Raw genomic sequence first — 26,026 nt, forward strand, 5'->3', positions numbered from 1 at the left:
GGCAAGATAATCTGTTGGCTGCGATCATATCTCATCGGTCGTTAGCTAGCAGTAAAAATTAGTGATCATTCCTCACGCGAATGCGATGCTCCAATTGGGAATTCTCAAGGTACCTGGGGGTGTTGCTTTTCCTCTTGTACTTCAATGGCGTTTTTTCCCCCTGTTGGGTGTGAACCACTGCGTCCATTATTTTGAACTCTTGTGGTATGTCACTTTTTTATACTATACTTCAAGCTTATATATTACTTATTGATGAAGGAGTAGACTGAAAGTTATAGCGTGATAGGTGCCAATCAGAAATAATCTGTTTGATAAAATTTATAATCCTGATCGGCGACGCAGACCAAATTTCCTTGGGCTCCAGAATACCTTTATCGAGGTGTGAAGTCTGCGTCTAGTTAGAGCTCCGCAGAGCAAATGTTCCGAGGTTTCGCTTTCGGTATTACAAAAGCGACAAATATCATCTTGTGCTAAACCTATGTTCTTATAATGGTATTTACTCGGGCAGTGTCCTGTTACAAGACCAATGAATGTGCTTAAGTCTTTCTTATTAAGGCTTAGCAGCTGTTGAGTAGTTTTAATACTCGGCGTAATAAACATTTTTGCCTGTTCAAGTTTTGCAGCCATCCAATTGGCTGTCACTTCCCGGTCTTCCCATTTTTTTCAGCTGGGTAAAAGATTCAAGGTGCTCAAGTGACCACCTTTGTCCCCGTCTAGTATTTTTTTTCCATCTTTTAAGCTTTAGAGCGCTTTTTTCATCCTCTGGCTGAACATATAAACAAAGGTACCAGGTGAAGGACAGCCTCCAATGCCTTTGAGGGTGTACTCGCATTGCGCCAGTAATTGCAACGCATGCTAGTCGTTGGAGTTTGTTTAGCTTTTTTGTAGCTACAGTCTCCTTAGTTTTTGGCCACCATACAAGTGAGGCATAGGTTATCCTAGGCCGCACAGTTGCAGTGTAAACCCACATAACCATTTTTGGTTTAAGGCCCCATGTTCTTCCTATCATTTTAGAGCATGCCCATAGAGCTGAGTTGGCCTTGCTGAATGTGCGTTCTAGTTTTATTTAGCATCTAAGATTACACCTAGATATTTCACTGAAGCGCTGCTTTTTATTTCCTCTCCCCCAAGATGTAAAGACTGCAGATGCAGTTTTTTTCTTTTTGGTGAAAGGAATAATTGTTGTTTTTGAGAGATTTATGCTCAGACCTTCTATGATACACCAAAATTGTGTAAAGTTTAAGGCCATCTGCATTCTGCTCGATAACTTGCCTCGTACCATTATGACTAGATCATCGGCAAAGTCCTCAACTTCGAATCCTTTTACCTCAAAACTTATCAGAAGGTCAAGGTCAAGGTCAACTACAAGTGACCAAAGGTTATGACGTTAATTTTAAGCTGAACCTTTCGCGCTTGTCATTCGCCGACGATGTGAAAATTTTCTTTCAAATAAACTCGATTGCCGATGTCAGCTTACTTCAGCAACAGTTGGACAGCTTTGCCGTGCTAATCGCATGAAAGTGAACCCAAATAAATGTGCCATTATTACTTATTCAAGAAAATAGGTTCTTCAATAAGTAATAATGGCACATTATAAACTCTTTGGTACTTCCAGAATAATATCAAAGATCTAGGCGTGCTTCTCGAAAGTGAACTATTATTCCAGCAGCACATTTCGTTTATTGTAAGCAAAACTTCTAGAAATCTGCGCGTTTTGTTTCGAATTGGTAAAGATTTCAATGATATTTATTGCTTGACATTCTTGTACTGTGCGCTGGTACGTTCGACTCTTGAGTACGGCTGTCAAGTTTGGAATAGACATTCGTTTAGCCACACCCTATTGTTCCTCAATATTTTCAAAAATAAGTCAATTCTTTGTACAGTTTTGTTCATAAAAGACTATTATTGTTTATTTTCATCGAGTTCATTGTAAAAAAAAAGTATAAATTCACTTTTTGTTTTCTAAGTAATTCAAATATGTGAAATCAGGGTGGACATTCGTTTAGCCGCATCCTAAAATTTCAATAAAAGAAAATTTGTGCGGCAAATTTCGAGTCCAATCGGTAGCTAATATTTAGTATGTCCAAAACTCGATTTGGCATCGAGTCAGACAGCTTTCAAAGTGTTGCCATATTGATTATAGCCCAACATTCCCGTATTACTGCCTTGAGACTGGAAATGTTGCCAAATTGTCATCCGTTTGCATAGACCATCTCGGCCAAGATTCTCCATAGGTTCTCTATGGGATTGCAATCGACTGCCAGCAGGTCATTCAAGATAGATTAATTTTTGTTACGATCGTGCGATTAGAAAACTTTTGTTCACTGAATATCTTTATTATTTTCCGCCCCTCTTCCGTCAATAGAATACCTTTCGCCATTCCTTTAAATTCTACGTAAATCACTAATCTGACCAACGTCTTACGTTGCACATCTAATATTTATCTTGTAAATTGAACATTCCCAAGTATTTTTTTCAAAAAACACAGATAAAGGCTTTGTGATTATGCTAAAACTCGACTTTTATGCCCTGCGGCTAAACGTGTGTCTCGGGAACAAATGAATGTTTATATCCATCGATGCCGCCTTGTGTGTGTGATTGTGACACACGTCCTTTCATTAAAATTGACTTAAATATACTACCACTACAGCAAATAAGTATCCCGATAAAAAAAACATTCCTAGTTGTTTTGTAAGTGTTTCAAGTATTTTTTTTTCAAGTGCGGCTAAACGAATGTCTATCACTGTACTACCAAAATTGTGTCGACAGAATTGAAGCTGTACACCGCAGGTTTGTGCGCTTTTCTCTTTGACATTTACCGTGGAGGAATCCGTTCCAAAGTAGATGCCAGCGAGAACAGAGTGCCTGGCATTACTCATTTCATTCCGGCTACAGGTGCCTCCGAGAAGTCAGCGAAACCGAAATTTTCTTGGTACCAATTACGCGACCTACGCGTATATTCGTTCGGCTTAGAATTGCTGAGGGCTTTGATTTTAATTTGTGTAAGGTATGTATTTTTAAGAGAATTTTAACCAATTTAAATACTATTAGTGCATAGATTCAGCCATTTGACTATAAATAAATGAATTAATAAACATCTGAAGTAGGTACAAGATGACATTAATTCGACAATTGATGACTAGATGAAGGTAATTTGGTCAGATGAGTGACTCAACTATTTTTTTTTACTTATTCCTTTGCAGGTAGAGTCTTGGTTTGGGTTCAATGGTATCGTGTGACGAACTCGAATTCATTGACCGAATAATGACAAAAAAAGTTCATCTGGATTTATGGAAGTGAAAGTTTCAGCATGTTTGCAAAAACTGAAACTTGTACGTCGATACACATTCTAGAAAGACGAAGATTTATAGCATACCTCGCACAATCTCCTGACATTAGCCAAAAAGGTAAGGTGATAAAGTTGAGTTTCATGATAATAATCCAACAACCTTTAACAACTACGGCAAGTAATCGCAACGGAGTTGAACAAACTCGCACCAAAGATTACAGCTAAACTTGTAGAAGTAGTGCCACGGCGATGTCGAGCTGTCATTCATAACTTTTGCATATCGTAAAGCATTTATGATCACAAACCTCACAATTTGAACACCGATGGTCAGTCCCCAACACAGTCGACATCATCCAAGCCCTCCCACCGTTCATCCGTTCCCGACACATTCCCATCCTTACCTTACCCAACAGTCGTTATTCCATGGCGCACCACGAGGAGCAAACTTTGTTCCCGTCATCCGAAAGTCACCCACCCACCACCGCATCGAGTGAGCGCATTCGGCTGTGTACGTGAGTGGGCGTGTGGACGAGTGTTGGTGCCACCCGACACGAGAGTTACCGTCGCGTGCGCGTGCTTTTTCATGTTGCTGATGGTCGGGATCGGGCCCTGCGAAGGCTCCAGCTTCGGGCGGATTTCCATGACTTTTCCAGTTGCATATCGTCTTCCGTTCGCGTCGCTCGCAAAAATCTGCCAACTCCCGGAGATAGAGCGCAGGCTAGTAGGGGACTTCCAGAACCAAAATCCAGGGAGCGGTCGAGATACGGTGGGGGTGGAAAAAGCTTAGGCAAAAAATACAAATTGCAAAAAAAGTACACGCTCTAGTGTTCCGGTTTTCGTGGAGTTGTCTTCTTGTAGCTCTCAGCGCCTAGGTGAAACCCAAGGTGGCATCGGCATCGGATGGACGGATGAATCGAGGCTAGGTTCTGCTTCGAAGCGCTTTCCCGACGTGATACACTTTGAAGGATACAGTTTTGGAGGCTGCTCGAGAGTGTACCGTTGGTGGGTAGTTTTACGCCCGTCGTCGCATTGCCGTGGATATCGGGCCCGGAGAAATCGGTTTGCGTGAGATCCGCCTTGTGAAGCTGCTGCAGCCGGCCCGGCAGAAGAATCGAAGAGACCGAAGGAAAGAGAAAGTGAAGATTCTCGAAGGCACAGTGAAGTGAGGGGGGTGCTAAATTATCCCGGGATTCTCCGAGTGTGTGGGGTAAACCATCCCGTGGATTTCGTGCTCCAGAGTGTGTAAGTGAGTGTGTATTGTAGTGGTCCGGAAAAAAGGACTTGCTGAGTTCATTGTGAAGAGGAAGCAGAAGTATGCACGTAAATGTGCCAACATGAAACGTGATTCTTGTGAATGAGAAATAGTTTGCGTGGAAAGTGTAAACAAGGTGAATTTCCAATCAATGCCGTCGAGTGATTTGGTTTGATTTAATGCGTCCCCTTCGCTATGCTTCCCAATCGTTGGAAGCGTTTTCTTGTTACTACTGAAAATGTGATCACACGAATTCATAATTTTTCACATTATGCGAGATGCTAGCGGGTTTTGGGAGGCTTGTTGCTCACGATTGTGATTTTCAGTTAAGGATTTTAGCCACCGAGCGAGCGATAACAATGTGTTTGCTTCATGGAAACTCCGATGGGAATATGTTGCTATAGCCCGCTGCTGCTGTCTGCCGAAAGCTGCTGCGCGAACTGGTATTGGTGCCAACGGTGGGAAACACGAACCAGGCAATCAGGAAACCAAACAGCTGAACGTCAAGGGCTAAGGGCTTCCTTGCCCAGCTAGTGGGTGACAGTGGTGAATGAAAGACCTGTTGTTGTTGGCGGGAGAACTAATCAAAAAATGCGAATGTAATGGGAGAGCTCAATATCGCTATGATCAGCACTCGCCACAGGAGTGTTAGAGAGGGAGATGGCCCCATGGTTGATTTGATATGATTCACAGCGGGAACATTGAATGCTTTTAGAAATTATTACGAGCGGTGGGGCTTCGCTTCTATTGATTTTTATTCAATCCGCTTATGGGCTTCCGGTTTGAAAAAATCAATTATTTAGAAATCACTTAATTAAATTGCTTCGTGGATTCCAATTGTTGGGAGGATCATAAAACATAGCGTTCTTTCTTTTCGGATGATCAATATCAAACAAGAGCGGCGAGGCCCCATTGAAATTTCTGCTTTGTAGGGTGAAGTATAGCGAGTAAAGATCATATAAGCAACACGGATTTCATACAAAAACTTCTTCTAACTTACTGACTTGCGTCACATCAGTTTATTACTTATACGAAGGGCCTGGCAAGGGAATAAGAAGTGCCCCAAACCAAATCACTAGCTATAGGGCAAATATTGTACAGAACATTAAATAAGAAATTTTGGCGGTTTTTTGAACCCCTATGTACCTTAACATAGGATCTATAGTGAAAAATTTACTTTTTCGTTTATTTTACGCCATCCTCAAAAGCTTCGCGATAAAAATTTGAACAAAATACTGAATGTGCATCTCACTAACGTGTATCAAGAAAATTATCAAAAAAAAAATTTCATCAAAAATTGAAGTACTAAAAAAAAATTTTGAAAAAAATAATTTTGGGATTTAGAGATTCAGTAGTTCTAATTCATATTTAAATATCTTCCTACGGCTTTTCTAGGTATTTTTGTTTTTTTTCAGATTTTTGTTGGGGGCACTTTTTACCCCCTTACCCGGACAGGTCCTTTATACTTTCACTTTCTGAACTTTTAATTTCCAAAAGTAATCGAAAAAATCTATTTGAAATATATTTTTTGTTTGAAATTCATCCTCACAGCAAAAGCTAGCTAAAGAAAAAATTGATTTTAAATGTAATTCGTATCATGAATAATTTATTATAATGAGGAATACATTGACTTTGAGTTCGCACAACAGAACTTTTTGTTCATCGTGTTAAATCAAAACGTTCGAGTTTTGCGTTTGGATTCATCCGCAGTAGTTTGCACTATATTCTCGGGTACAGGTAAACTTCGATATAACGTACATTTTACTTTCAAAATTGTACGTTGTATCGAATTGTACGTTATATCGAAGCATAATATAGTAGTCTATAATACATTATTGTGTTGCTGTTTTAGTAAATTTAATGAATAACTTCAATCAGAAGACGAAGCCAGCTTTTCTCATGAAGTTTCCCTTCGTACTGTTGATTAAAGCATGATTCATTTAGAATCCGGAATCACAAAACCAGCTGTATTTCGGGATTGATTGAAGGTACAAAACTTGTTTTAGCATCACAATACAAATAATTCATTGTTCTATCAGAAAAAAAAATATTGAAATTTTTTTTCCTTTACTCTTTGGAAATGTGTACGTTATATCGAGGTAAAATGTACGTTATATCGAGTGACGTTATATCGAGGGTACGTTATAACGAGGGTACGTTATATCGAAGTTTCCCTGTACATGTTTCATAGCTTTTTTCCAAAATCTTTCGATTTTTTCCAAATTTCTGAAGTATTTTTCGATCGGACGAAGTTCTGAGGTGTTTGAAGGACTCCAGTCCTCTGCAAACCTTTTCAGAGCACCTTCAACTGAAAACTGCTGGCTTACCAAACTATATATTTATTAGAAAACTTCAAAAGTTCTTCGATCTCAAAATTATTGCTGGACTTTCCACGTTCTAACGCGGTGTTGAATTCAAGTCCCGTTTGACGTTGGTTTCATCATCGATCACATCTCAGTTAGTGTAGAACTAGTGAACTCGTGTTATGCAGTTCTCATGTTCTTGTTTCATGTACGGATTCTTGCTTATCGTTTCGAAGCTTAAACTACCTTAAACATCTTATAAACTGCTGATTTATTCGCTTTTTGGACATAAAACGATGACATCTTAATCTTTTTTGGTCACATCTCGCACGGAAAGGTTCGAGTTTTGCTACATTACCCTGAGTATTGCATTCTGCTTCGGTTTGAGGTTATATTCACGCTTATCGCTGAATCTCTGTTAAACAGTCAACCGCCCACCAAAGAGGTTTAGTACGCTATGTACAGTCGAAAGAAAACATCCAAATAATTTCTATGTCAAGATGCAACCACGACGGATACTCAACAATTTTGTACAGAATGCCCAAATGTCAATAAAACACATTTTGAAGCCGTTTATACACATTATACAATTTTTCGTTACTGTGGAGGCGATCTGGCGTAGTGGTAACATCCATGCCTCTCACGCAAAGGTCACGATTTCAATTGTCACTCCCGACATTCTTTCAAAAATGGAAGTAAAAGTGACAAACCAGCCAAATGCGCTGAAAGTCACTATAATAGAGAGAGAAAAAAAAAACAATTTCCGTTATTGGTTAATAGGTTATACGGACATGATGCAGCCAATTTACACTGCTTAAGTTTTGCATATCTCAATGCTCGTGCGAAAAGCTCGAAATCCATTATTGCAAAAAAATGTAAAAATATATTTAATATTTTAAAAGCATGGTATATGTTCAAAAAGCATTTCTGTTAGGAAACATTGAAAAACTGAAAAACAAACTCCTTGTCCTATTCAGTCCTTTTTTTCAGAAGCTGTCATTATTAGTTTTCACCGAATAACACAGCTCTCAGCACTGGCAAATACCTTATTTACATCCGGCTTCAAATATGCTGCATTTTGACGCCACTTTCAACCCGGAAACAATACTCGAATTCAGGAAAATTAAATGATCGATTCGAAAATGTCACCAATAAGTCCGAACACACTTCTGATTGTAATGAAAATCGATTCACTTTTTCTTATTTCGGAAATTGCATTAAAATCTAACGGAAAATTTTGAATAACTCTTCAGTAGAAGGTTTTAGGGGCCTTAGAAGGGCTGATTTATCACTTAAATCTACTTTGGGCAACGCATGAAAACAGCAAATTGTGCGTTTCATGCAAAAGCATCGAAGCACTCTCGCAAAACGGCATGGTGCTCTCATTGAACAAAAATACACCGCTGTTTATTCTTTCTTCCATTCCTCCAAATCATGCATGTAAAACCTCTCAGCATCAGGGAAAAAAGATTGTGTGCTCTCTGGATTGAGACTGTGATTTGCAATCGCGAGTGGGTTATTTATCCTCAGTTGAAAACAGGCGGTGCTTATATTGCAATATTTCCTCTCTCCCGTATAACGAACGCTGAATATGATTCACATTTAAATAATGTTGTACCTCACCGACGCATAAGTTGCGCCTTATTGACGGGTAGGAAGGCAATGTATGGTAAAATAAGGATGCTTCAAATTTTCTTTAATCTAAGCCGTTTACGGATTAGCGAACCTTAGAGAATTTTCGATTTGATTAATGTGAAAATTACAGGATTCATTCGTAGCGAAAGTAGTAATAGCGAACATTATTTCATGAAATAGTGATTTTTTTCTGATTTGTGCACCCTTACTGAAATACGTAGTCCTACATCAAAAAATTGTAGAAAGTTATGTTTGGACAACGCACGCATCGGGAACGACGGATATCAAAATTACTTTATTCAATTCATTTTTTATCACTTCGGAGAAATATTTAAGAATGTATCGGAATTACATATCTAAATTTTTATTATTGGGTGTGCAATTTAATTCGTTCCGGTTTTCGCTTGAAAAACACATTTATTCGAATAATAAAATGAATTCATACATTATTTGAAGTAATGGTCATCGCTAGTCACTACTTTTTCCCATTTTACCCGTACCCGTTAACGATTCGATGCAAACAAGATTTTATTTATGAAATTCAAGCAACATTTCGGGCATGAAAAATCTCCGTTCGACATTTCTCGCTTCCACTTCGTATGGAACATAATTACCTCACTTTTGGATGCAACCTGCGGTTTTGAAACCATTTGAAATATCATGTTGCTGATGTGTGATACTCTGATTCTTTCGATGCTAACTACTTCACGATTAGAAAATAACTGATCGCTTCGCTGATGATATGTTGAATTATAGAGGCTTTCAATTTCTTCAGTTCATTGGCCTCTAGACTTGAATAAACTACGCCAATTAACACCTTGATAGCCCCGTCACCCAGATCTGGGCGACACTTTTCTCGTTCAATTTGAATTGGGATTTTTTAAACGGAATTTGATAGAATGGGCACTTAAATGTAAATATGGGTTATGAAGAACAATCAAAAAATCAAAAACATGAAAATATATTTTTTATACTATACCTTTAAACGGTTTTATTTAGCATTACCTACTGTAAATATGTTTGTATTTTTATCTGCAGGGTTGTCCCACATCAATTGAATTTTAACCTCCTTTCTTTGACCGATTAATCTGAAATTTGGAGCACGCCTTTATCTCTGCTGTCGTTATAAAGCTGCGTATCCTATGATCTTGAAAATCCAAGATGGCGGCCGCTACAAAATGGCAGACTACATATTTTATCAAAACCCCATCAATATGGTTATCAAATGAAAGGGCTTGACTAGTAGAACACACTTATTTATGAAAAATGTAAATCCAAAATGACCGCCATCACAAAATGGGACATTTTTTTCAATTCATCAATATGGGTATCAAACGAAATGGCTTGACTAGTAGAACATATTTATTTGTGAAAAATCACATTTAAAATTTTTTAAACTTTCCACGCTTTCAAATCTACTGTTACGCCATCCGGTGAACATTTTAAGGATAAAAAAACGCATGTGTGTCTGAAAAAATATACATAATAGACATATTGTTTTTTGGAATAAACAGGGGCTTCTCCGCGTTGCGTAATTATTATTCTCATTCTCAGAAAAAACTTGCAACTTGCTTCTTCTTTTAGCCTTTTTAATTACCAAGCGCAAAGAACGATGAAAACGAATTACGTGAAAATCGGAGTTGCCAAATGTGATATAGTTTATGACGATTATTTTCCCACAAATGTGACAATGTTCTCAGTATGGAATATTCACAGAATCTTCGCAATCGATTGAACAGAATATTCCTTATTATCGAATAAAATTGTAGTTATTCATCGCCATCGAATATAGTATATAAAGCAAGTACATTCGGTTGAATTTCATTTTTTATTATCATTTCCAACACTGTATGATTGACTGCAAAACTTATTTTTATAAGTTTTCTAAACAGCAGTCGGTTGATTTCATTCGGATTCAGCAGAAAAGTAGTCCTGAATCGAACCCGAATTAATTATTATCGTTGCCCGCTTATTTCTCTAGCACACCGACAGTTGAATTTGGGCTCCGCCAGAAACTCAGAAAAGTCGCTTTGGGCGACGAACGTGATAATAAATCGTAACGCAGATTTAAAAACGCACTAAATTACTGCTGGATACATTTATTTCACCTTCAGCGGCCCTTGTTTTGCGGCCCGCGACACCATGCCTAACATGTGTTTGCGGCCCCTCTGAAAAAAAAAGGTTGAATACCACTGATTTAGAATGTTGAAAAACGTGCAACTTCAAATGAAGTTTATTCAAGTTAAAAAAAAATTGTCTCCAATTTTTCACCTAATAAACAACAATGTTTGTCCGTTAAATTGCTGCAAAAAGATATTTTTATACTTGCCCCTACCGGAGATATCAACGTTCAAAAAAGTCATTTTTTGAAAATTAAAACGATGATTATCTAAAAAATATCGACGATGTTTCAGCATGAAAAGTTGCGTTTTCCAAATTTGTAAATTTCTAAGTCATCTGAAGACACCTGTGTTGAGAAATTTGAATTGAAAAAAAAACTAGATTCAAAAAATTGTTTTTTGCAACCCACCGTAAGTTAATGTAGCAAAATTGCTGAGTTTTTGTCGAATACCTCATACCGCTAACTCTGCAAGTAAAAAAGTTTGTTTTTCCATTTCTCTGATTTTTGGCCCACCCTAACTTTCATTGACACAAAAATGAGGGTATAACTATAATGAGCAGCTCCTTCCATCACCGCGCAAAAACTGCAATTTTGCAACAACGGATAAATAAGATTCAAGTTTTTTTTTTCGAAAAAAGTGTTTGAATTATAATCAAAAAGTCGGTCACCCTATGCGCGAAGCTACTACCTCCTCGGCTATGCTCAGCTTCCGTTAGTGGTCTCTGTACCAATAGATTAGCTGAAACAATATGCCAGTTAGATCATACCCATTGGAGTGTTTAGTTCGTGTGCGCGCTTAGATGAGTTCAACCGTTTATTTGAATATATCGTTTACCAATTAATCCTTGGCTATTTTACTATCCCGCCACCAGAAATCCAGTGAAATAACATATCCTGTTCGAACAAAAAGTATCAATTTTCTGAAAAAAAAATATGGAAATCAAAATGTGAAGAAAACGAGAAGTGGTTCAGAAATAAACATATTTGAGAACACGAATCACGAGCTACATGAAATATTATCCAACATTTTGCTTATAGTTGTGCACCAACCAAAGAATGAGTTACTATTTGTATACACCCAGGTTTTTTTTAAGCGGGGGAATACGTACCTCGTAAAAAAAGGCGCGTTAAAAAAACAGCGTTAATTGGAAAATCCGCGTAAAAAAAACCGTTAATTCGAAAATCCGCGTAAAAAAAACCGCGTCAGTTGGAAAATCCGCGTTAAAAAAATGAGTGGGTTATATCTATGACAAAATACCCCCGACTTGCATGAATTTGAAATACCGATTTCTCCAGGCACCTTGGTTTAGAAATCTCTATTAGGGAACACATTTCGGTGGGAACAAAAGCTCCCCCTACTTTCGTGTGTTCTTTTTCTTCTTTTTGGCTTTAAGAGGGTTTAAACTTTTCAGTTCACTCGCCTCTAGGCTATTTCGTGTGTTTGCAATGCCGATTTCGCTGCTTGGTTTTAAAGTCTGTGTTAGGGAACATTTTTCGATGAGAACAAAAGTCCCCCTACTTTCATGTATTTGCAATGCCGATTTCCCCAAGACTGCTTGGTTTTGATGGCTGTGTTAGGGAAACCGTAAATCGGGCCAATCAAAACGATGCAGTTAGGGCGTTTAGATAACGCCTAATATTTTACAGTTATTCAATTGTTTATCTAATGAAAAACAACATTTTGTTAGTTGCGATAGATGCGTAGAAATATTCCATATCAAGTGATGCAAACATCTCTCCTATCCAGTACGAAATGTTCGAGCTAAAAGCATTCGAAATCTTTCATTTTTTCCTGCATGTTCTGTGTTTAGGTTTTCATTTTACCCTCCATATATTCCGGTTAGACGTAGTCCCACGTCAAAAAAAACATGTTACCTAATGATAGATATCAAATGGGACTATCCTTACGTGGAACGGAAGTAAAAGTTTATTGTTACTCGCTTCCGAAAACGCGTAGTTTTTTCCTGCAATTTCGTTGGTTACTGGTTACTGGTTACTGGTTATTGCTACAGTTCGGGTTTCCTCACGAATGAGGACATTTGCTGTTGCTAGAAGATTCCTTTGTGATGTGTACACTCTACTGCCGAGGCACGTGCAGTACCACTGTTGGACCGTCCAGAGCTAAGTAGACAGGGAAATCCATTCACGAATCGCTGCCCGTAAAAACCCCGCCCGTTGTACAGCCCGCTGAGCTACCCTACCTAACACCTAAAATTCCCATAAGAATCGTGATAAGGTGCAGCACTAATTTCATTCATAAGCGCTAAGCTCCGCTACAAGCACTAATTACCGTAATATGCTCTGAGGAAACATAAGAGAAAAATGTGAGTTGAGGGGGAGATGTGATATTGCACTGGTCTTTTTTTACGCGGTTACCGCGTAAAAAAAACCGCGTTAATTGGAAAATCCGCGTAAAAAAATAGCCGTAATTAAAAAATCCGCGTAAAAAAACCTCGCAAAAAAAACCACGCAAAAAAACCGCGTAAAAAACCTAGGTGTACATTAAAAAAATCAACATATTTTCGGCTAACTTATAATGGAATTCGAATTTCTGATTTAAGGAACTCAGTTTTATTTTTTTCCTTTCTCCGACGCATGGTCTCAATCTTCATTTTGCCAACCCACAATACTGATATTAAAACCACTCAATAGAAAATTCCACAACTATTGCAATCTTTCCAACCATGTTCATAAGTATTCAAACACGAACTTGTCCGCAATAGGGGAATATGCTTTTCCCGCGAGAAGTCATCCGTGGCACTATTTGTATTCCGTCGCTCCATCCAATTGTATCACTGCTCCGAGGTAAATAATCATAAAGGACAAATATCAAGACAGCAACTCAGCAGCACACATCCTCCTCTTCAACGACTGCCCTGAATCATGTCATATATTTATTTTACGACTCACTCCATCATATCCGGTATCTGACTGGAATTATACTTTCTTCTGCTCGGTGAAAGTTCTTCCAGTCGTTGAGCTGAGGGAATCCACCGGCGGTGGGATCCTCCGTACCGTACATTGTAGTGCACAATGTGCAGAACCGACATAACAGTTGCACACTCACGTACCTTCTGCTTTGCGGCCATCCGAATAGTCACTAGTCCCGGGAGCGGGATCATCTTACTTTTTACGAGCGTAAGTTAGGGGAGGTTCATAAAATTTCGCCAAAAAAAAAAGCTTGAATTGCCAAGTTCTCTGTGTTAGCTCTGATATTGCCGTGTTTCCTCGAATGTCATTGACGATCGATTTGCTATTCCTACTATGAGCAGAACTGGTCAAGGTGAACACGGCCACGTGACTTGTGGGGGCGTAAGGTGCTTCAGTGTTTTATTTTCGTTTTGCGCTTTCGCAACATTTTATTACCGGTACATACCAGTTCGCGTATTGAAAGCATGGCAAACAGCAGAAAAAAGAAGCAGTTTCTGTTCCCATTCCAGTGGGGAGTCCAGAATAAAGAAAAGGGAACGAAAAAGTTTTCAAGTGAGAAGGTGTCCGGAGAAACGTAAAGTAGAATAAAAAAAACAATGAATGACGCGGGGTACTACGGAAGTGGTGGTATTACAAGTGCTGAAATCGGGTTAGGTGGCGGAAGTGATGGTTGTGGTATCGGTGGCAGCGGTAGATCCGTTGACAATAGTCAAATTGACGAGCGCGATAGCTCAGCGGGAGCTGTTGCAGCCGCTGTTGTCGCCACCGGGGGAGCCATTGGTGGTGGCGGCAGTATACGACGCAGGAGTATCAGCAACAGCTCAGTCAACCGGAGAAGCCAATCAAAAGTTTGTACCGACTATATCGCACATTCATCGCACTGAAAAAAAAAACGGAGTAAAAAAGGCACACGAAATGCTAAGTAGCTTTTCGCTATGACATATTAGAAGCTTTTATGTATGGCGCTTTCCTGTTTACTATTAGCATACTCGCTACGGTCGCGGCGTGGTAATAGGGAATGATGGAATATCTATACCGATCGAGATTTCACTTCTAGAACTAAGGTTTTTTTTCACACGACACACGGTAGTGTATGTAGAAGCAATTCTGTATTGCTTGTCACTTTGTCACATGTTTGCTTAAGAACACTTCTCGATAATTGCAATCAGTAGACTATTGAAACATTTCTATCAACTGAGCATATCAAATGGTCGAGTAGAGTTAATTTACAGACATAATATATCAGTCGATTTGATGATCACTATAAAATATTGATTATTATTAGAGCATTGAGAGTCTATGATACATCACATAATTTTAAATAATAATCAGTCGCTAAATTACCATTGCTAATAAATAGTTCAATGTATACATTAACGACATAAAACTCGATGAATTCCCAAGAAAATAAGGATCAAATTCATTTGAATTCAATACTTTCGCTTTGATTTTCAAGATATAAAACTATTTCTAATACACTATATCGCTATCTTCACTTTAAACAAAATTAGGATGAGTTGTGATTTCTTCAGAGGACACATGGAAAAGTTGTTGTTAGAAAAACTTTTTTCCCCTGTAAAAGTGCCTATCTTGCGATGCATGGACGACTTATTGGAAATCGTAAGGGTTATTCAAATATTTTTTTGAGAATTCAAAAAAAATTGTTTTTGAGAAAAATGAATTTTGATTTTTGAAGTATTTTTTGTTCAGCGATTTTTTTTTTGGAAAAAAATTTTGGTATTTTTTTATCGACATTTAAATAATTTCCTACATCTTATACATTGACTAGAATTTTGTAGGTATTATAGTTTTTGAATTATTTTTTTTTTTGGTAAAAAATGAAGAAACTTTTTTTGGTCCTTTTAAAAAAGTAGTCTAATTCTTTTTTGAATATTTCAAGTATGCAAGGTTGCTTAAAAGACCCATGTGTGTACACCCACAAAATTTCACTGCTATCTGAGAGTTAGTTAGTGCTGCTAACGGCCAGTCTAGTTGGCATGAAATTCATCAATTACAGGTCAGACTCGATTATATACAGACACGATTATATACAGACACGATTATATACAGACTCGATTATATGTGATTTAATTATATACAATTTTGGACTCGATTAAATACAGTTTAGAAAAAAAAAATTTTTATTTCAAATATGACTTATTTCAAGAAGAAATGTAACCTTTCAACGTTAAGGTAAAATTTAAGTTTCTGAAGATTTTGCTTGAATTTTCACCAGGAATTGTTTATATCGATATTGCAGCCAAATTGAGAAAGATAGATGTTGGGTGTCAAAGAACAAATTGTAGGGCGGTTTGAGAGCTTCAATTTAATTGATAGAAACAATCTAGTTTAATATTAATTTTAAGGATAAAATTAATAATGACACATTAAAAATGATTAGCTTTTAAGTTTTTCACTTCCAAAATATTATTGAAATCCACTAATTTGGATGTTCTAGTACTGTATCCTGTACTAAATTTTCTCAACTTTCAAATGGAAGCAACAGAAATGTCTTCCGTACTTTTCAATGTAGAGCCAGTTTGAGGCAACAGAGACTGAAACAAAAAAAGAAGTTCTATAACTCTGTCATTGTTGAAATTCGACCATATGCGTAGAAGGATTTTTTTTCATCAAATATGATCGTCTATCACCTCCTGAGAGAATCTGGATAAATTTTTTTTTTTTTCATGTGAGAAAGGTGTTTTCTGACTTTAAGGGGATGAATCCAAAATCAAATTCCTCTTTTATATTCAAAAAACGAAAAATACATTTAAAAAAACGAATAAAAAAATTTTTTTTGACTCGATTATATACAGGATTCGATTATATACAGTGAAAAGAAATCGGGGACTGTATATAATCGAGTCCGCTCTGTATATGCAGTAGTAATATTGTGTTTTTTCAACTTTGTTGGATATTTAAAAAAAATCGTAATCCTTGAGCCGCTGAATGGATTTCCGATCTTCTACCAACAAATGACTTCTTGAATGGCGTTAACGTTCCCTGTGGAACTTTTGCCGTCTCAACATATGCATTAACTAGCGTCATTCATTAATACTTAGTTGAGATTTCTTAAGCCAAATAACACGCCTTGAATGTATTCCGAGGGGCAAGCTCTAGAATACGCGTGACCACAGTGCAAGTCGGAGGAAATTTCTTTGACGAAAAATCCTCCGGCCAGAACGGGAATCGAACCCGAACACCCGGCATGATAATGTGAGACGCTAACCACTCGGCCACGGGTGCACCACCAACAAATGAACTTTCTGCGAATAAATATTATGCCAACTTCCAATTCTTCGTTATAGGCGAAATCAACGAATATTATTCATCTGTAGCATTTTTGGTACAGATTTTTTGAAGAAAATGTACAGATGAGAAAGATTTTCAACCCAACACTGCTCACGACACCCTTTGTGACTGTTTCAACGAAGTGGCAAATGAAAATAATATTCTGTGCGCGATTAGGAATAAAATTCCACGGCTAGCGAAATCGACTGTTATATCAAACTACAGTGGAACCTCAATTATCCGCGAGCGGATGATCCGCGATACGGTTCATCCGCGAAAGCGAGTTCCATAGTGATGCTATGGACTTTCCCGGAAATTATCAGTAAGGTGAAGGATTTTGCATTTTTGTATTGGTCATGACTTTCACATTATTTGACTTCTGGTGTACACAACCTTATAGATGGATAGTGTAATGATTCCTTTATTGATCAAACATTGATATCATGCTGAAATATTGTGTTTGCATCTCTTTTTTAGTCAATTATTGCATTATCCGCGATTTTCGTGAACCGCGGTGACCTAGCCAGACTATTCCGCGGATAATCGGGGTTCTACTGTATTTCGAATCAAACGCAATCACGATTCTTATATTTGGTGGTCATCAAACTCTGAGCTGTAACCCCAAATGGCAAAGTTTGCTAGAGTTTATCTTTCAGCTCCTTGAAGTTTGTTTACCTGGTGTACAAAGCAAAGCCCAATCGGTTGTCACCGACTGCTCAAAATTTATTACTGATTTATATATCAATATGTTAATTTTGTATATATATATATATATATATATATATATATATATATATATATATATATATATATATATATATATATATATATATATATATATATATATATATATATATATATATATATATATATATATATATATATATATATATATATATATATATATATATATATATATATATATATATATATATATATATATATATATATATATATATATATATATATATATATATATATATATATATATATATATAAGGCCCCTTTGGCCCGTGCATCTGTAAAGAGTGTGTGTATGTATTGCCGCGACTAAGTAAAAGTTTATCGATCGGGTAGGAGGGATATGAAACGGGGACACAACGAAGGAAACATCATTAAACGTTGACATCGGCGTTTCTGAGGAACAGGTATAGATGTGTGTGTTTGTACATAGATTAACTCACGTCAGTTCTTCAGTGCTCATTTGAAATCAAGATGATAAATACACAAGAAAATCCTTTGGTTTGAACGGGAATTGGTTCTAATCATTGGGCAGGGTAGACGATATTTATGATTGATGGTTTGTTTGGAACAGTTAGGTATTTTTTATCTGTGGCGAAAACGAAACACACAAATAAACTCGTACTTATTCAATGTTATCACAACAGCCCGCGAATCTCCTAAAAGGGAGTGATTATAATCAATTTATTCACCGAAGCCTCGCTAACTTCTATAATTCTTTACCAAACAATGTCCGACCGTGAAAAGTTATCCAATCCAATCTAATATCACAAAATTATAATTATCCCAAAGTGTCCCCAAAAAACTTCGCTATAAATCGACCCAATCCTTTCCGCTCACATCCTATAGGTTATAATCAAAATCCACAGACTCGCTTATAATCTATTCCCGATCCGAAAGAACCCGACAAAGCAAAGACTTCGAAATAGAATTTCTCCCCGGAAACCCCCCTTGATGAGATTCGCCATCGCTCCGTATCATCCGCATCATTTCTCTTTCGGGGATTCTCCCCTCTTATTCTATGATAAAACTACGTAAAGCTCCGGATCCGGTCCCAGCCCCAGCAGCGCCACAGCAAGAATCACGCTCCCGATAACATTGTCTCCGAAGGCTGAAGGAAACCAAGCTGCTGGTGAGCGCTGTAACCAAACAAAGACCCCACCGAAAGCTCCCTAGGTTCTTTGTCACACGGGCAGAGCGACGGGATCAATCCCAACCGCGCGAGTGTTTGGGATTAAACGTCGCCGCGACTAAAGAAACAGAAGGTCTTTATCGGATCTTTTGTGAACGGCACATCCCACTTGTCAGTCTCCGTGTTCTCTGCCGTAATCAAACTCTTGGTGGAAAATTGTCGAACGATGTATATCCAAAATCTGCGTAGAGACGATTTATAAAATATTCATGAAGCTTCCACGCGTAACGAACTTGCCGGGAGGCGCGCGCGCGCTTCGATTCCTACAAGTGGTCGCGTTATGCTGATGGCGGGGATGGGTCGGTTGCTTCAACTGAGATGAAGAAGAAGATGAACAGGGAGGGAGTTCGATGGTCTATTCCAAATGTAATATCTTATTCATCCGATATTTTTCCCGATCATCGATGAGTAGAAAGCGAAATGATGTTTTAATATTCCGCTGCGTTTTCCCCAAGCGACTAACGAGCGAATCGTCAGAGATTGCGTTCTTTTATTCATTGTTTTTAAAGCCAGCGAGCAGGTCCTTTGTGGGTGCCCAAATGAATAATTGGAATTAAAGCAAGTTTACGACGATACTATCGTCGCTTTGTATGACCCACACCAATTTATGTTGCTCGTTATTCGAGCAGAACAAAGGCATGTTTTTCACACGTGCCGGACCATTTTCATCCCTGCTACATATGCCTTTCTCGTGAACCTCAATTACACTGGCGTGGGTAGGGATCGTATTGTGTTTTGGGTATACAGCAAGTTTATGTTATCTTCAAGATATTGTAGCCACGATTCACGACTAACGCTGTGAGACTCTGAAAGGTCCGGTCGAAAAAGGTTCTATTTATCGCAGGTGTTGATATCTTCCAGAGAAAAATACCACAGTTAATCAATTCGGCGGTTGGAAGAATATTTTTGTGTTAGAGGGTAGAACGAGCGTCTCGATACAAATGCTACCCATGAATTCAAATAACGTAACATCAATCACCATTTATTTCATGTTTTCACAATCTCATATACTCACGTTAATGCAGTCCTATTTTTAGACGAGAATTTTTACTCTCTCCATTCAAAAGCCAACTTCCGGGAAGCTAGAAGTATACCATGGCAAAAATAAATAAAGGAAGAAAACTGAATAGAACACGGATGCGTCATAAACTGATAGATTTGTCCCGGGGGGAGGGTGATTTCCTCTGCCTACTCTGCGAGTATGAGGCGCCACACAACACGTATTGGCCTCCCCCAGCTCTCTCTCTCTCTACACATGAGGAGGGCGTACGATGAATATTCAAGTTGAACCAGGCCGTCAGGTAATGTCACTACCAGGGTGAGCCGGCAAGCAGTGGGTTTATTGTCACAGAAAATGGAAGATATTATGATGTGATAAGAGTGAAAAAGGAAGCACCAATGATTTCCAGGTAAATCTGGGCGTGTAGTATGAGGGCGTAAATTGAAACAATAGTGCTTGAAAATCACAGAAAAGTGTTTTTGCTTTGTTCTTCATCGTGATTGTCTTGTATCGAAGAAATGTGCGTTCTTGTGAAGAAAGTTTTGAATGTAGTTTCAAAGAAATGAGTATTAGGTGTAAAAGTAAGACTTTTCATTTGAAATAAAAAATTAAGTGCTACGTTATTCCATCGGAAACCACAACCTTGACTCATGCAGACATTCAGGCAATACACGGATTCTACGTTTCTTTTTGGATTTTTATAGTCAAATCAATTTTTTATATCTTATGAGATCGAAGGCGCTCTTCAGAAAGGGCAATGGACCAAACCAAATACAGGGGAACTTCGATATAACTTACATGCTTTCAAAATTGTACGTTGCATCGAATTGTACGTTATATCGAAGCATAATAAAGAACTCAGTAACATAGCTTATATTACTTTGTTGTGTTGCTGTTTGGGTAAAATGAGTGAATAATGATGAAAAAGTTCAACTAGAAGATGAAGCCAACCTTTCTCATGATCATACTGTTGATTGAAGCTTTATTCATTTAGAATCCGGAATCCGATGGTCGTCATGGACGGCCTACAGAGCACACAATTGCTAATGTAGTGCGTAAATTCGAACAAACTGGATTCGTAGCGGATATTGTGAAACCTGTGCATCATCGTAATGTGCGTTCGGCCGAAAATATTGCTGCTGTTGCTGCCAGTGTGGAGGATGACCCGAATGTTTCGATTCCACAGCGTGCTAAGCGATTGGGCTTGTCAAACACATCATTATGGTGAATTTTGCATTTGGACTTGCATCTACATCCATATAAAGTCCAACTGGTACAAAAATTAAAGCGTGGTGACCATGGAATGCGTCGGGCATACGTCGATTGGGTGAACGAACAACAGCAGCAAAATGCTGAATTTTCGCATCAAATTTTCTTCAGCGATGAGGCACATTTCGAGCTCGGTGGCTATGTGAACACCCAAAATTTCCGTATATGGGGCTCAGAAAATCCACACGTGATTGTTGAGAGGCCATTGCATCCGCCAAAAGTCACTGTTTGGTGCGCATTATGGTCTGGTGGAGTCATCGGGCCGTATTTCTTTCAAAATGAGGACGGCGAGACGGTAACTGTGAATGGAGAGCGCTATGGCCGCATGTTAACCGTTTTTTTTTGCCACAAATTGAAGATATGGATACGGATGACATGTTGATTCAGCAGGACGGCGCCACGTGCCACACAACACGACCGAACATGGCCATATTGCGAACGAAATTTAAGGGACGCATAATTTCGCATAATTTTTGGTGATGCCAATCATGCGATTTGAACCCGCTAGACTTTTTTTGTGGGGTTATGCGAAAGACCGTGTCTATGCCAACTCTCCGTAAACTCTTGAACATTTGAAAGACAACATTCGTGGAGTTATGACCGAGATACCGTCCCATATGTGCCGAAAAGTCATCGAAAATTACCTGTTCCGGATCATGGTGTGCGAGGAAGCCCTAGGTGGACATTTGAATGATGTTGTGTTTCACACATAATGGCATAAACCAAACTTTAATTTGAAATAAAAGTTTCATCGAAATTCGAATTCTAAGTGTGTTTTATTTCAATTTACTTTCGGAATTTAAAGTTGGAAAACCCTGTATATACAGCCATTCCATGCTAAACCGATATAGTGGTTCTCAGATTTCCGTAAAAATTGGTAGTTTTTTTCCTTATCGCAAAACGTTAGACGCGTATTTTTTTTTTATTTTTTTCATTAAGGTGACCATTTCCATTTTAAGGTTGTCCGAAAAATCAACTTTTTCCTCTTGTTTCCAAAAATGACTTTTTTTTTAAATTCATAACTTTTGAACTACTAGACTGATTCAGATGACCGACATATAAAATTAAAGCCAATCACCTGGTATTTTTTTTTAAATACTATAACTGCAGAAAATTCAAATTCTACTCTCGTTATTATTGATTGTATTCGTTTTTTATTGTTTTTATAGTCTCGGGACAAAAGTCGCTATATATATATATATATATATTTTTTTTTTCGAAAGCTAAGGATTTTTCACATAACATATGTCGAAACAAGAGAGGCGTTTTTTTCAGTTTTTGAATTATGATTTTTCAGAGTTAACCGACGGTCCGAAAAATCATTTTTTCCCATTTTTTTCCACTACAAAAAATCATAACTTTTGATCTACTGGACCGATTCAGATGATCAACATATAAAATTAAAGCCAATAAGCTAGTCTTGTTTCAAAAAATGTTACACTCTGAATACAAAAGGATTTTGTTTTCGTAATTATTGATTATATATGTTTTTTATAGCTTACATCGTTTCGAGACCACGGGCGCCATACTTTTTTATATTTTTTCCTGAAAGCTGAAGTTTTTTTACATAATATATCCAAATACCAGAGAGGTGTTAATTTTACTTTTTATGTAATGATTTTTCAAAGTTAACATGTTTTCGGTTTTCGTTCAATATTTCTATGCGACTAGACTGGATGTATGTGACTATAATCCAATTTATTGGCAAGTGTGTTATTTTTTTGAAAAAAAGGCTAGCTAGTAGCCTTAAATTTGATACGTCGATCATCTGGATCGGTCCAGTAGTTCAAAAGCTATGAATTTAAAAAAAAAGACATTTTTGGGAAAAATGATTTTTTGAACCATCGGTTAATTTTGAAAAATCATAACTCAAAAACGAAAAAAAACGATTCCTTGTTTTCGAAATATGTTCTTTGAAAAATCCTCAGCTTTCCAGCAAAAATATAAAAAATATAGCGCCTTTGGTCCCGAGACCATGAAAGCTATAAAAAACAAATACAATCAATAATAATGAAAACGATATAAAAATTCAAATTTTCTGCAGCTGTAGCATTTTCCAAAAATAATCAGCTAATTGGCTTTAATTTAATATGTCACCCTAACAAAAAAAATAAAAAAATACTGGTCTAATAATTTGCGATAAAGATGATTCTTTTCCAATGTAATCGATCCCATTGTCACGCATCCTTCGACTGTAGTGACACGTTACCAAATTTGGCCAAAACTTCACTGGACGTTTCTGCAGACACTCTCCCCTATACATTTTCGAATCCATTGTCTTGTTTGTGACGAAAACCTTAGTTTTCTGGCCACAGCTGCGAATCTTTTACCAAATCAAGAACTTCCTGGAAATTTTATCAGCGAAAGCAAACTTAAATTTGCTGGCAATGTCCCGTCTAGTAGTGCCCTTATAGGATTTCAGGCCTGTTCATAATCCATGTTCACGTACATTTCGTCATCCATCATCATCCGTCCTTCGTACTTCGTTAAAACCTTGATGTACAACTTTCAAGGTACAAGTGGTCGTATGGCCTCCTCATTTTGCTTCAGTGTCCTGTGTGTTTGCTTGCAGGCGCAGAAGTTACGATAACCTTCTCGCATATAGATTCTCCGGATATGGACCCATTTGCTGTTACAATATTTTAGATACGCCTACTACGGTCGCTGGTATAAAATGAACTGAGATTCCGGATTCTAACTGAATGAACCAAAAGGGTAAATTGATAAAATGACCGCTTACACCTTTATTCTCCAGCACGAGGGCTCAAGTCGTCGCTAGGGGCGAGATCTGGGGAGTAAGGAGGATGCTCGAACACAGTCCATTTGAATTTTTTCAATTGCTCTTGTGTTACGCGAGCAGAATGGGGCCGCGCATTATCGTGGATGAGGAACACTCCTTTCGTCAATAAACCTGGCCTTTTGTTCTTAATCGCGGTTCTTAATCGGTCCAAAACTTCACAATAGTACGGCGATGAGACAGGCGTTCGGCGGTAAACGATTCGATAACACTGAAAAAATTCCTGACGCAGTTACACCGTACTTCAAAAAGTTGGACGCTACGAACTTCGCGCTCGGATAGAAAAACTCGTGCCACGCTATGAAAAATGCATCGAACGTTACGGCGATTATGTAGAAAAATAGAAAATTAAACGTAGATTACGAAAATCACTTTATTTTTCCGCGATTTCTGAGGCACTGAAACTTATTTTTTGAACGACCCCCGTATAATCAGCTTATTCAGAACGCACAGCACACAGACAGATTGTTTGTAATGATCCAATTGAAATTCGGGAACCTCTACTCAGACCACCAAGTGAGCATTTCTGAACCTGTGAGATTCACATGAAACTCTCAGTACCTATTCCGAAAATATGTTTTACACATTGGAAATATATATGTAAATATATATGTATAATGTACATATATCGGGTGACGTTTTATCGAGGGTACGTTATATCGAAGTTCCCCTGTAGTGATTTGAGGGAGCAATACGACGGGTGAGGTAGACCCCAGTTCACTCTTTCTAGATAATTCTTGGTAGATTTTAGATACATTCCATTTAGAATTAGACCGAATTTTCCAATTTTTCCATGAGGAAATGAAGTACGAAACCGGTAAAAATAGATTTTTGTAGGTTTTAAAAAGCTTTTAGCAAAATAACACACAAGAAGAATTATTCTTCTACTGTTCTGATGAACTTTTGAACTTTTCACTTAATACCTCTTATCATTCTCTGCACTGTGATATTTTCAAACATACCTGCCTTCTCTTCCACCGCTTTTCCATATCAGATGAAGAAAAATTTCAACTTACTCGGAAGATCCCCCTTAAGTTAAGCAAAGGAATTTTTTTTAACCCGAGATTTATCCAAAAACCATTTTGACCATAAGTTTTATCGTCCCTTATAATACATCCGTTGTACTTTCTGTCAAATTTATACCGGGAATTTGTAATATTAAATTTTCTCGCTGAAAACTTTTCTTTTTTTGACGTAGAACTACGTCTTACATTAAGGGTGCCAAATCAGAAAACAGGTCACGTTTTTATGAAATAAAGTTAACGTTAATAACTATTTTTGCCGCAAACGGATTTTGGCGATTTACATACCAAACGAATCAGAAATTTCCTAAGATATGTTTGATATGCTACACATTATAATTCCATAGTGTGTATATGGTTTAAATTAATGAAAATTGGAAGCATTCCCATTTCCTTATACATTTGTTCTGTCCATTTGTGTGCTCTCACGAACAGAGTCAATAACGAGCAACTTATCGACGAGCAACGAAGGGGAAATCGTAAGATGTAAAGTCTCCGTGAAAAAGAAAAAGAAGAAGAACGAAGGGGAATATTTGCATAGAGTATAAACAGTGGATCACTCTGAGGCAAACTTCCATTCTTCATGAGGAAATCGACTGAATAACATCGTTGCCGGGCGAGCTGGACGGCAAGGGATCGAATGTCTTTCTCAAGGCAATGGGGGTGGAGAAGTAATACGATGGATAAAGTAAAGTTTTCCAAGGGCCTTTTTGTTGGTTACAGACGAATGTCAGTCGCGTGTCAGTCGCAAAACTGCTTTCAACTAGGATTGCATTTGCGCTAATCTTGATCATAATAAAGCAGTGCTACTCTTTTCGAGGTTGTTGAGATTTATTTCGTTTATTTAGTCACCATGAAAGTAAAGGTCGTTCTGAAATATGGTATGTGATTTGGTTTCGCTTGCCAGTAGCAAAACTTTCTCCACTAAGGATGACAGCTGCGCTTATCTCGAGCATGTATTGTTCCGCGAGCACAAGAATGAATCATCAAGCAATCATCGTCAAATGATTCTACAACAAAAAACATTTTAGGGCAACCAAACTGGTAGAATGGTTATTTCAAAATTTTCGTAGCATTATAAAATAATATCCGCGATTATAAATAAGCGACTTGAATAACACTGGTGGTATCATAATACATCGAAATCCGGACACTTTAGCATTTACGAGAATAACATCAACT

The 26,026-nt window shown here is 37.8% G+C and overlaps 1 protein-coding gene across 10 annotated transcripts in view; it reads left to right on the top strand.

The window, feature by feature from the left end:
• The window catches only part of LOC129771625 (alpha-catulin), a 400,279-nt gene that overhangs the window by 69,322 nt on the left and 304,931 nt on the right, over positions 1-26,026 (top strand). For 4 of the 10 annotated variants that reach the window (XM_055775468.1, XM_055775462.1, XM_055775465.1 and 1 more), the window contains exons 1-2: positions 3,958-4,677; positions 14,042-14,380. The exons of 1 other annotated variant lie outside the window; for it this stretch is intronic. In XM_055775468.1, the coding sequence (XP_055631443.1) occupies positions 14,129-14,380 (252 nt within the window). In that variant the 5' untranslated portion in view covers positions 3,958-4,677; positions 14,042-14,128. Of the gene's footprint in view, positions 1-3,957; positions 4,678-14,041; positions 14,385-26,026 lie in introns of those variants that run through there. 5 more of the 10 variants (XM_055775470.1, XM_055775472.1, XM_055775463.1 and 2 more) reach the window with 4 other exon arrangements.

This window comes from Toxorhynchites rutilus, chromosome 2 (assembly GCF_029784135.1).
Source record: "Toxorhynchites rutilus septentrionalis strain SRP chromosome 2, ASM2978413v1, whole genome shotgun sequence".
Lineage (NCBI taxonomy): Eukaryota > Metazoa > Arthropoda > Insecta > Diptera > Culicidae > Toxorhynchites > Toxorhynchites rutilus.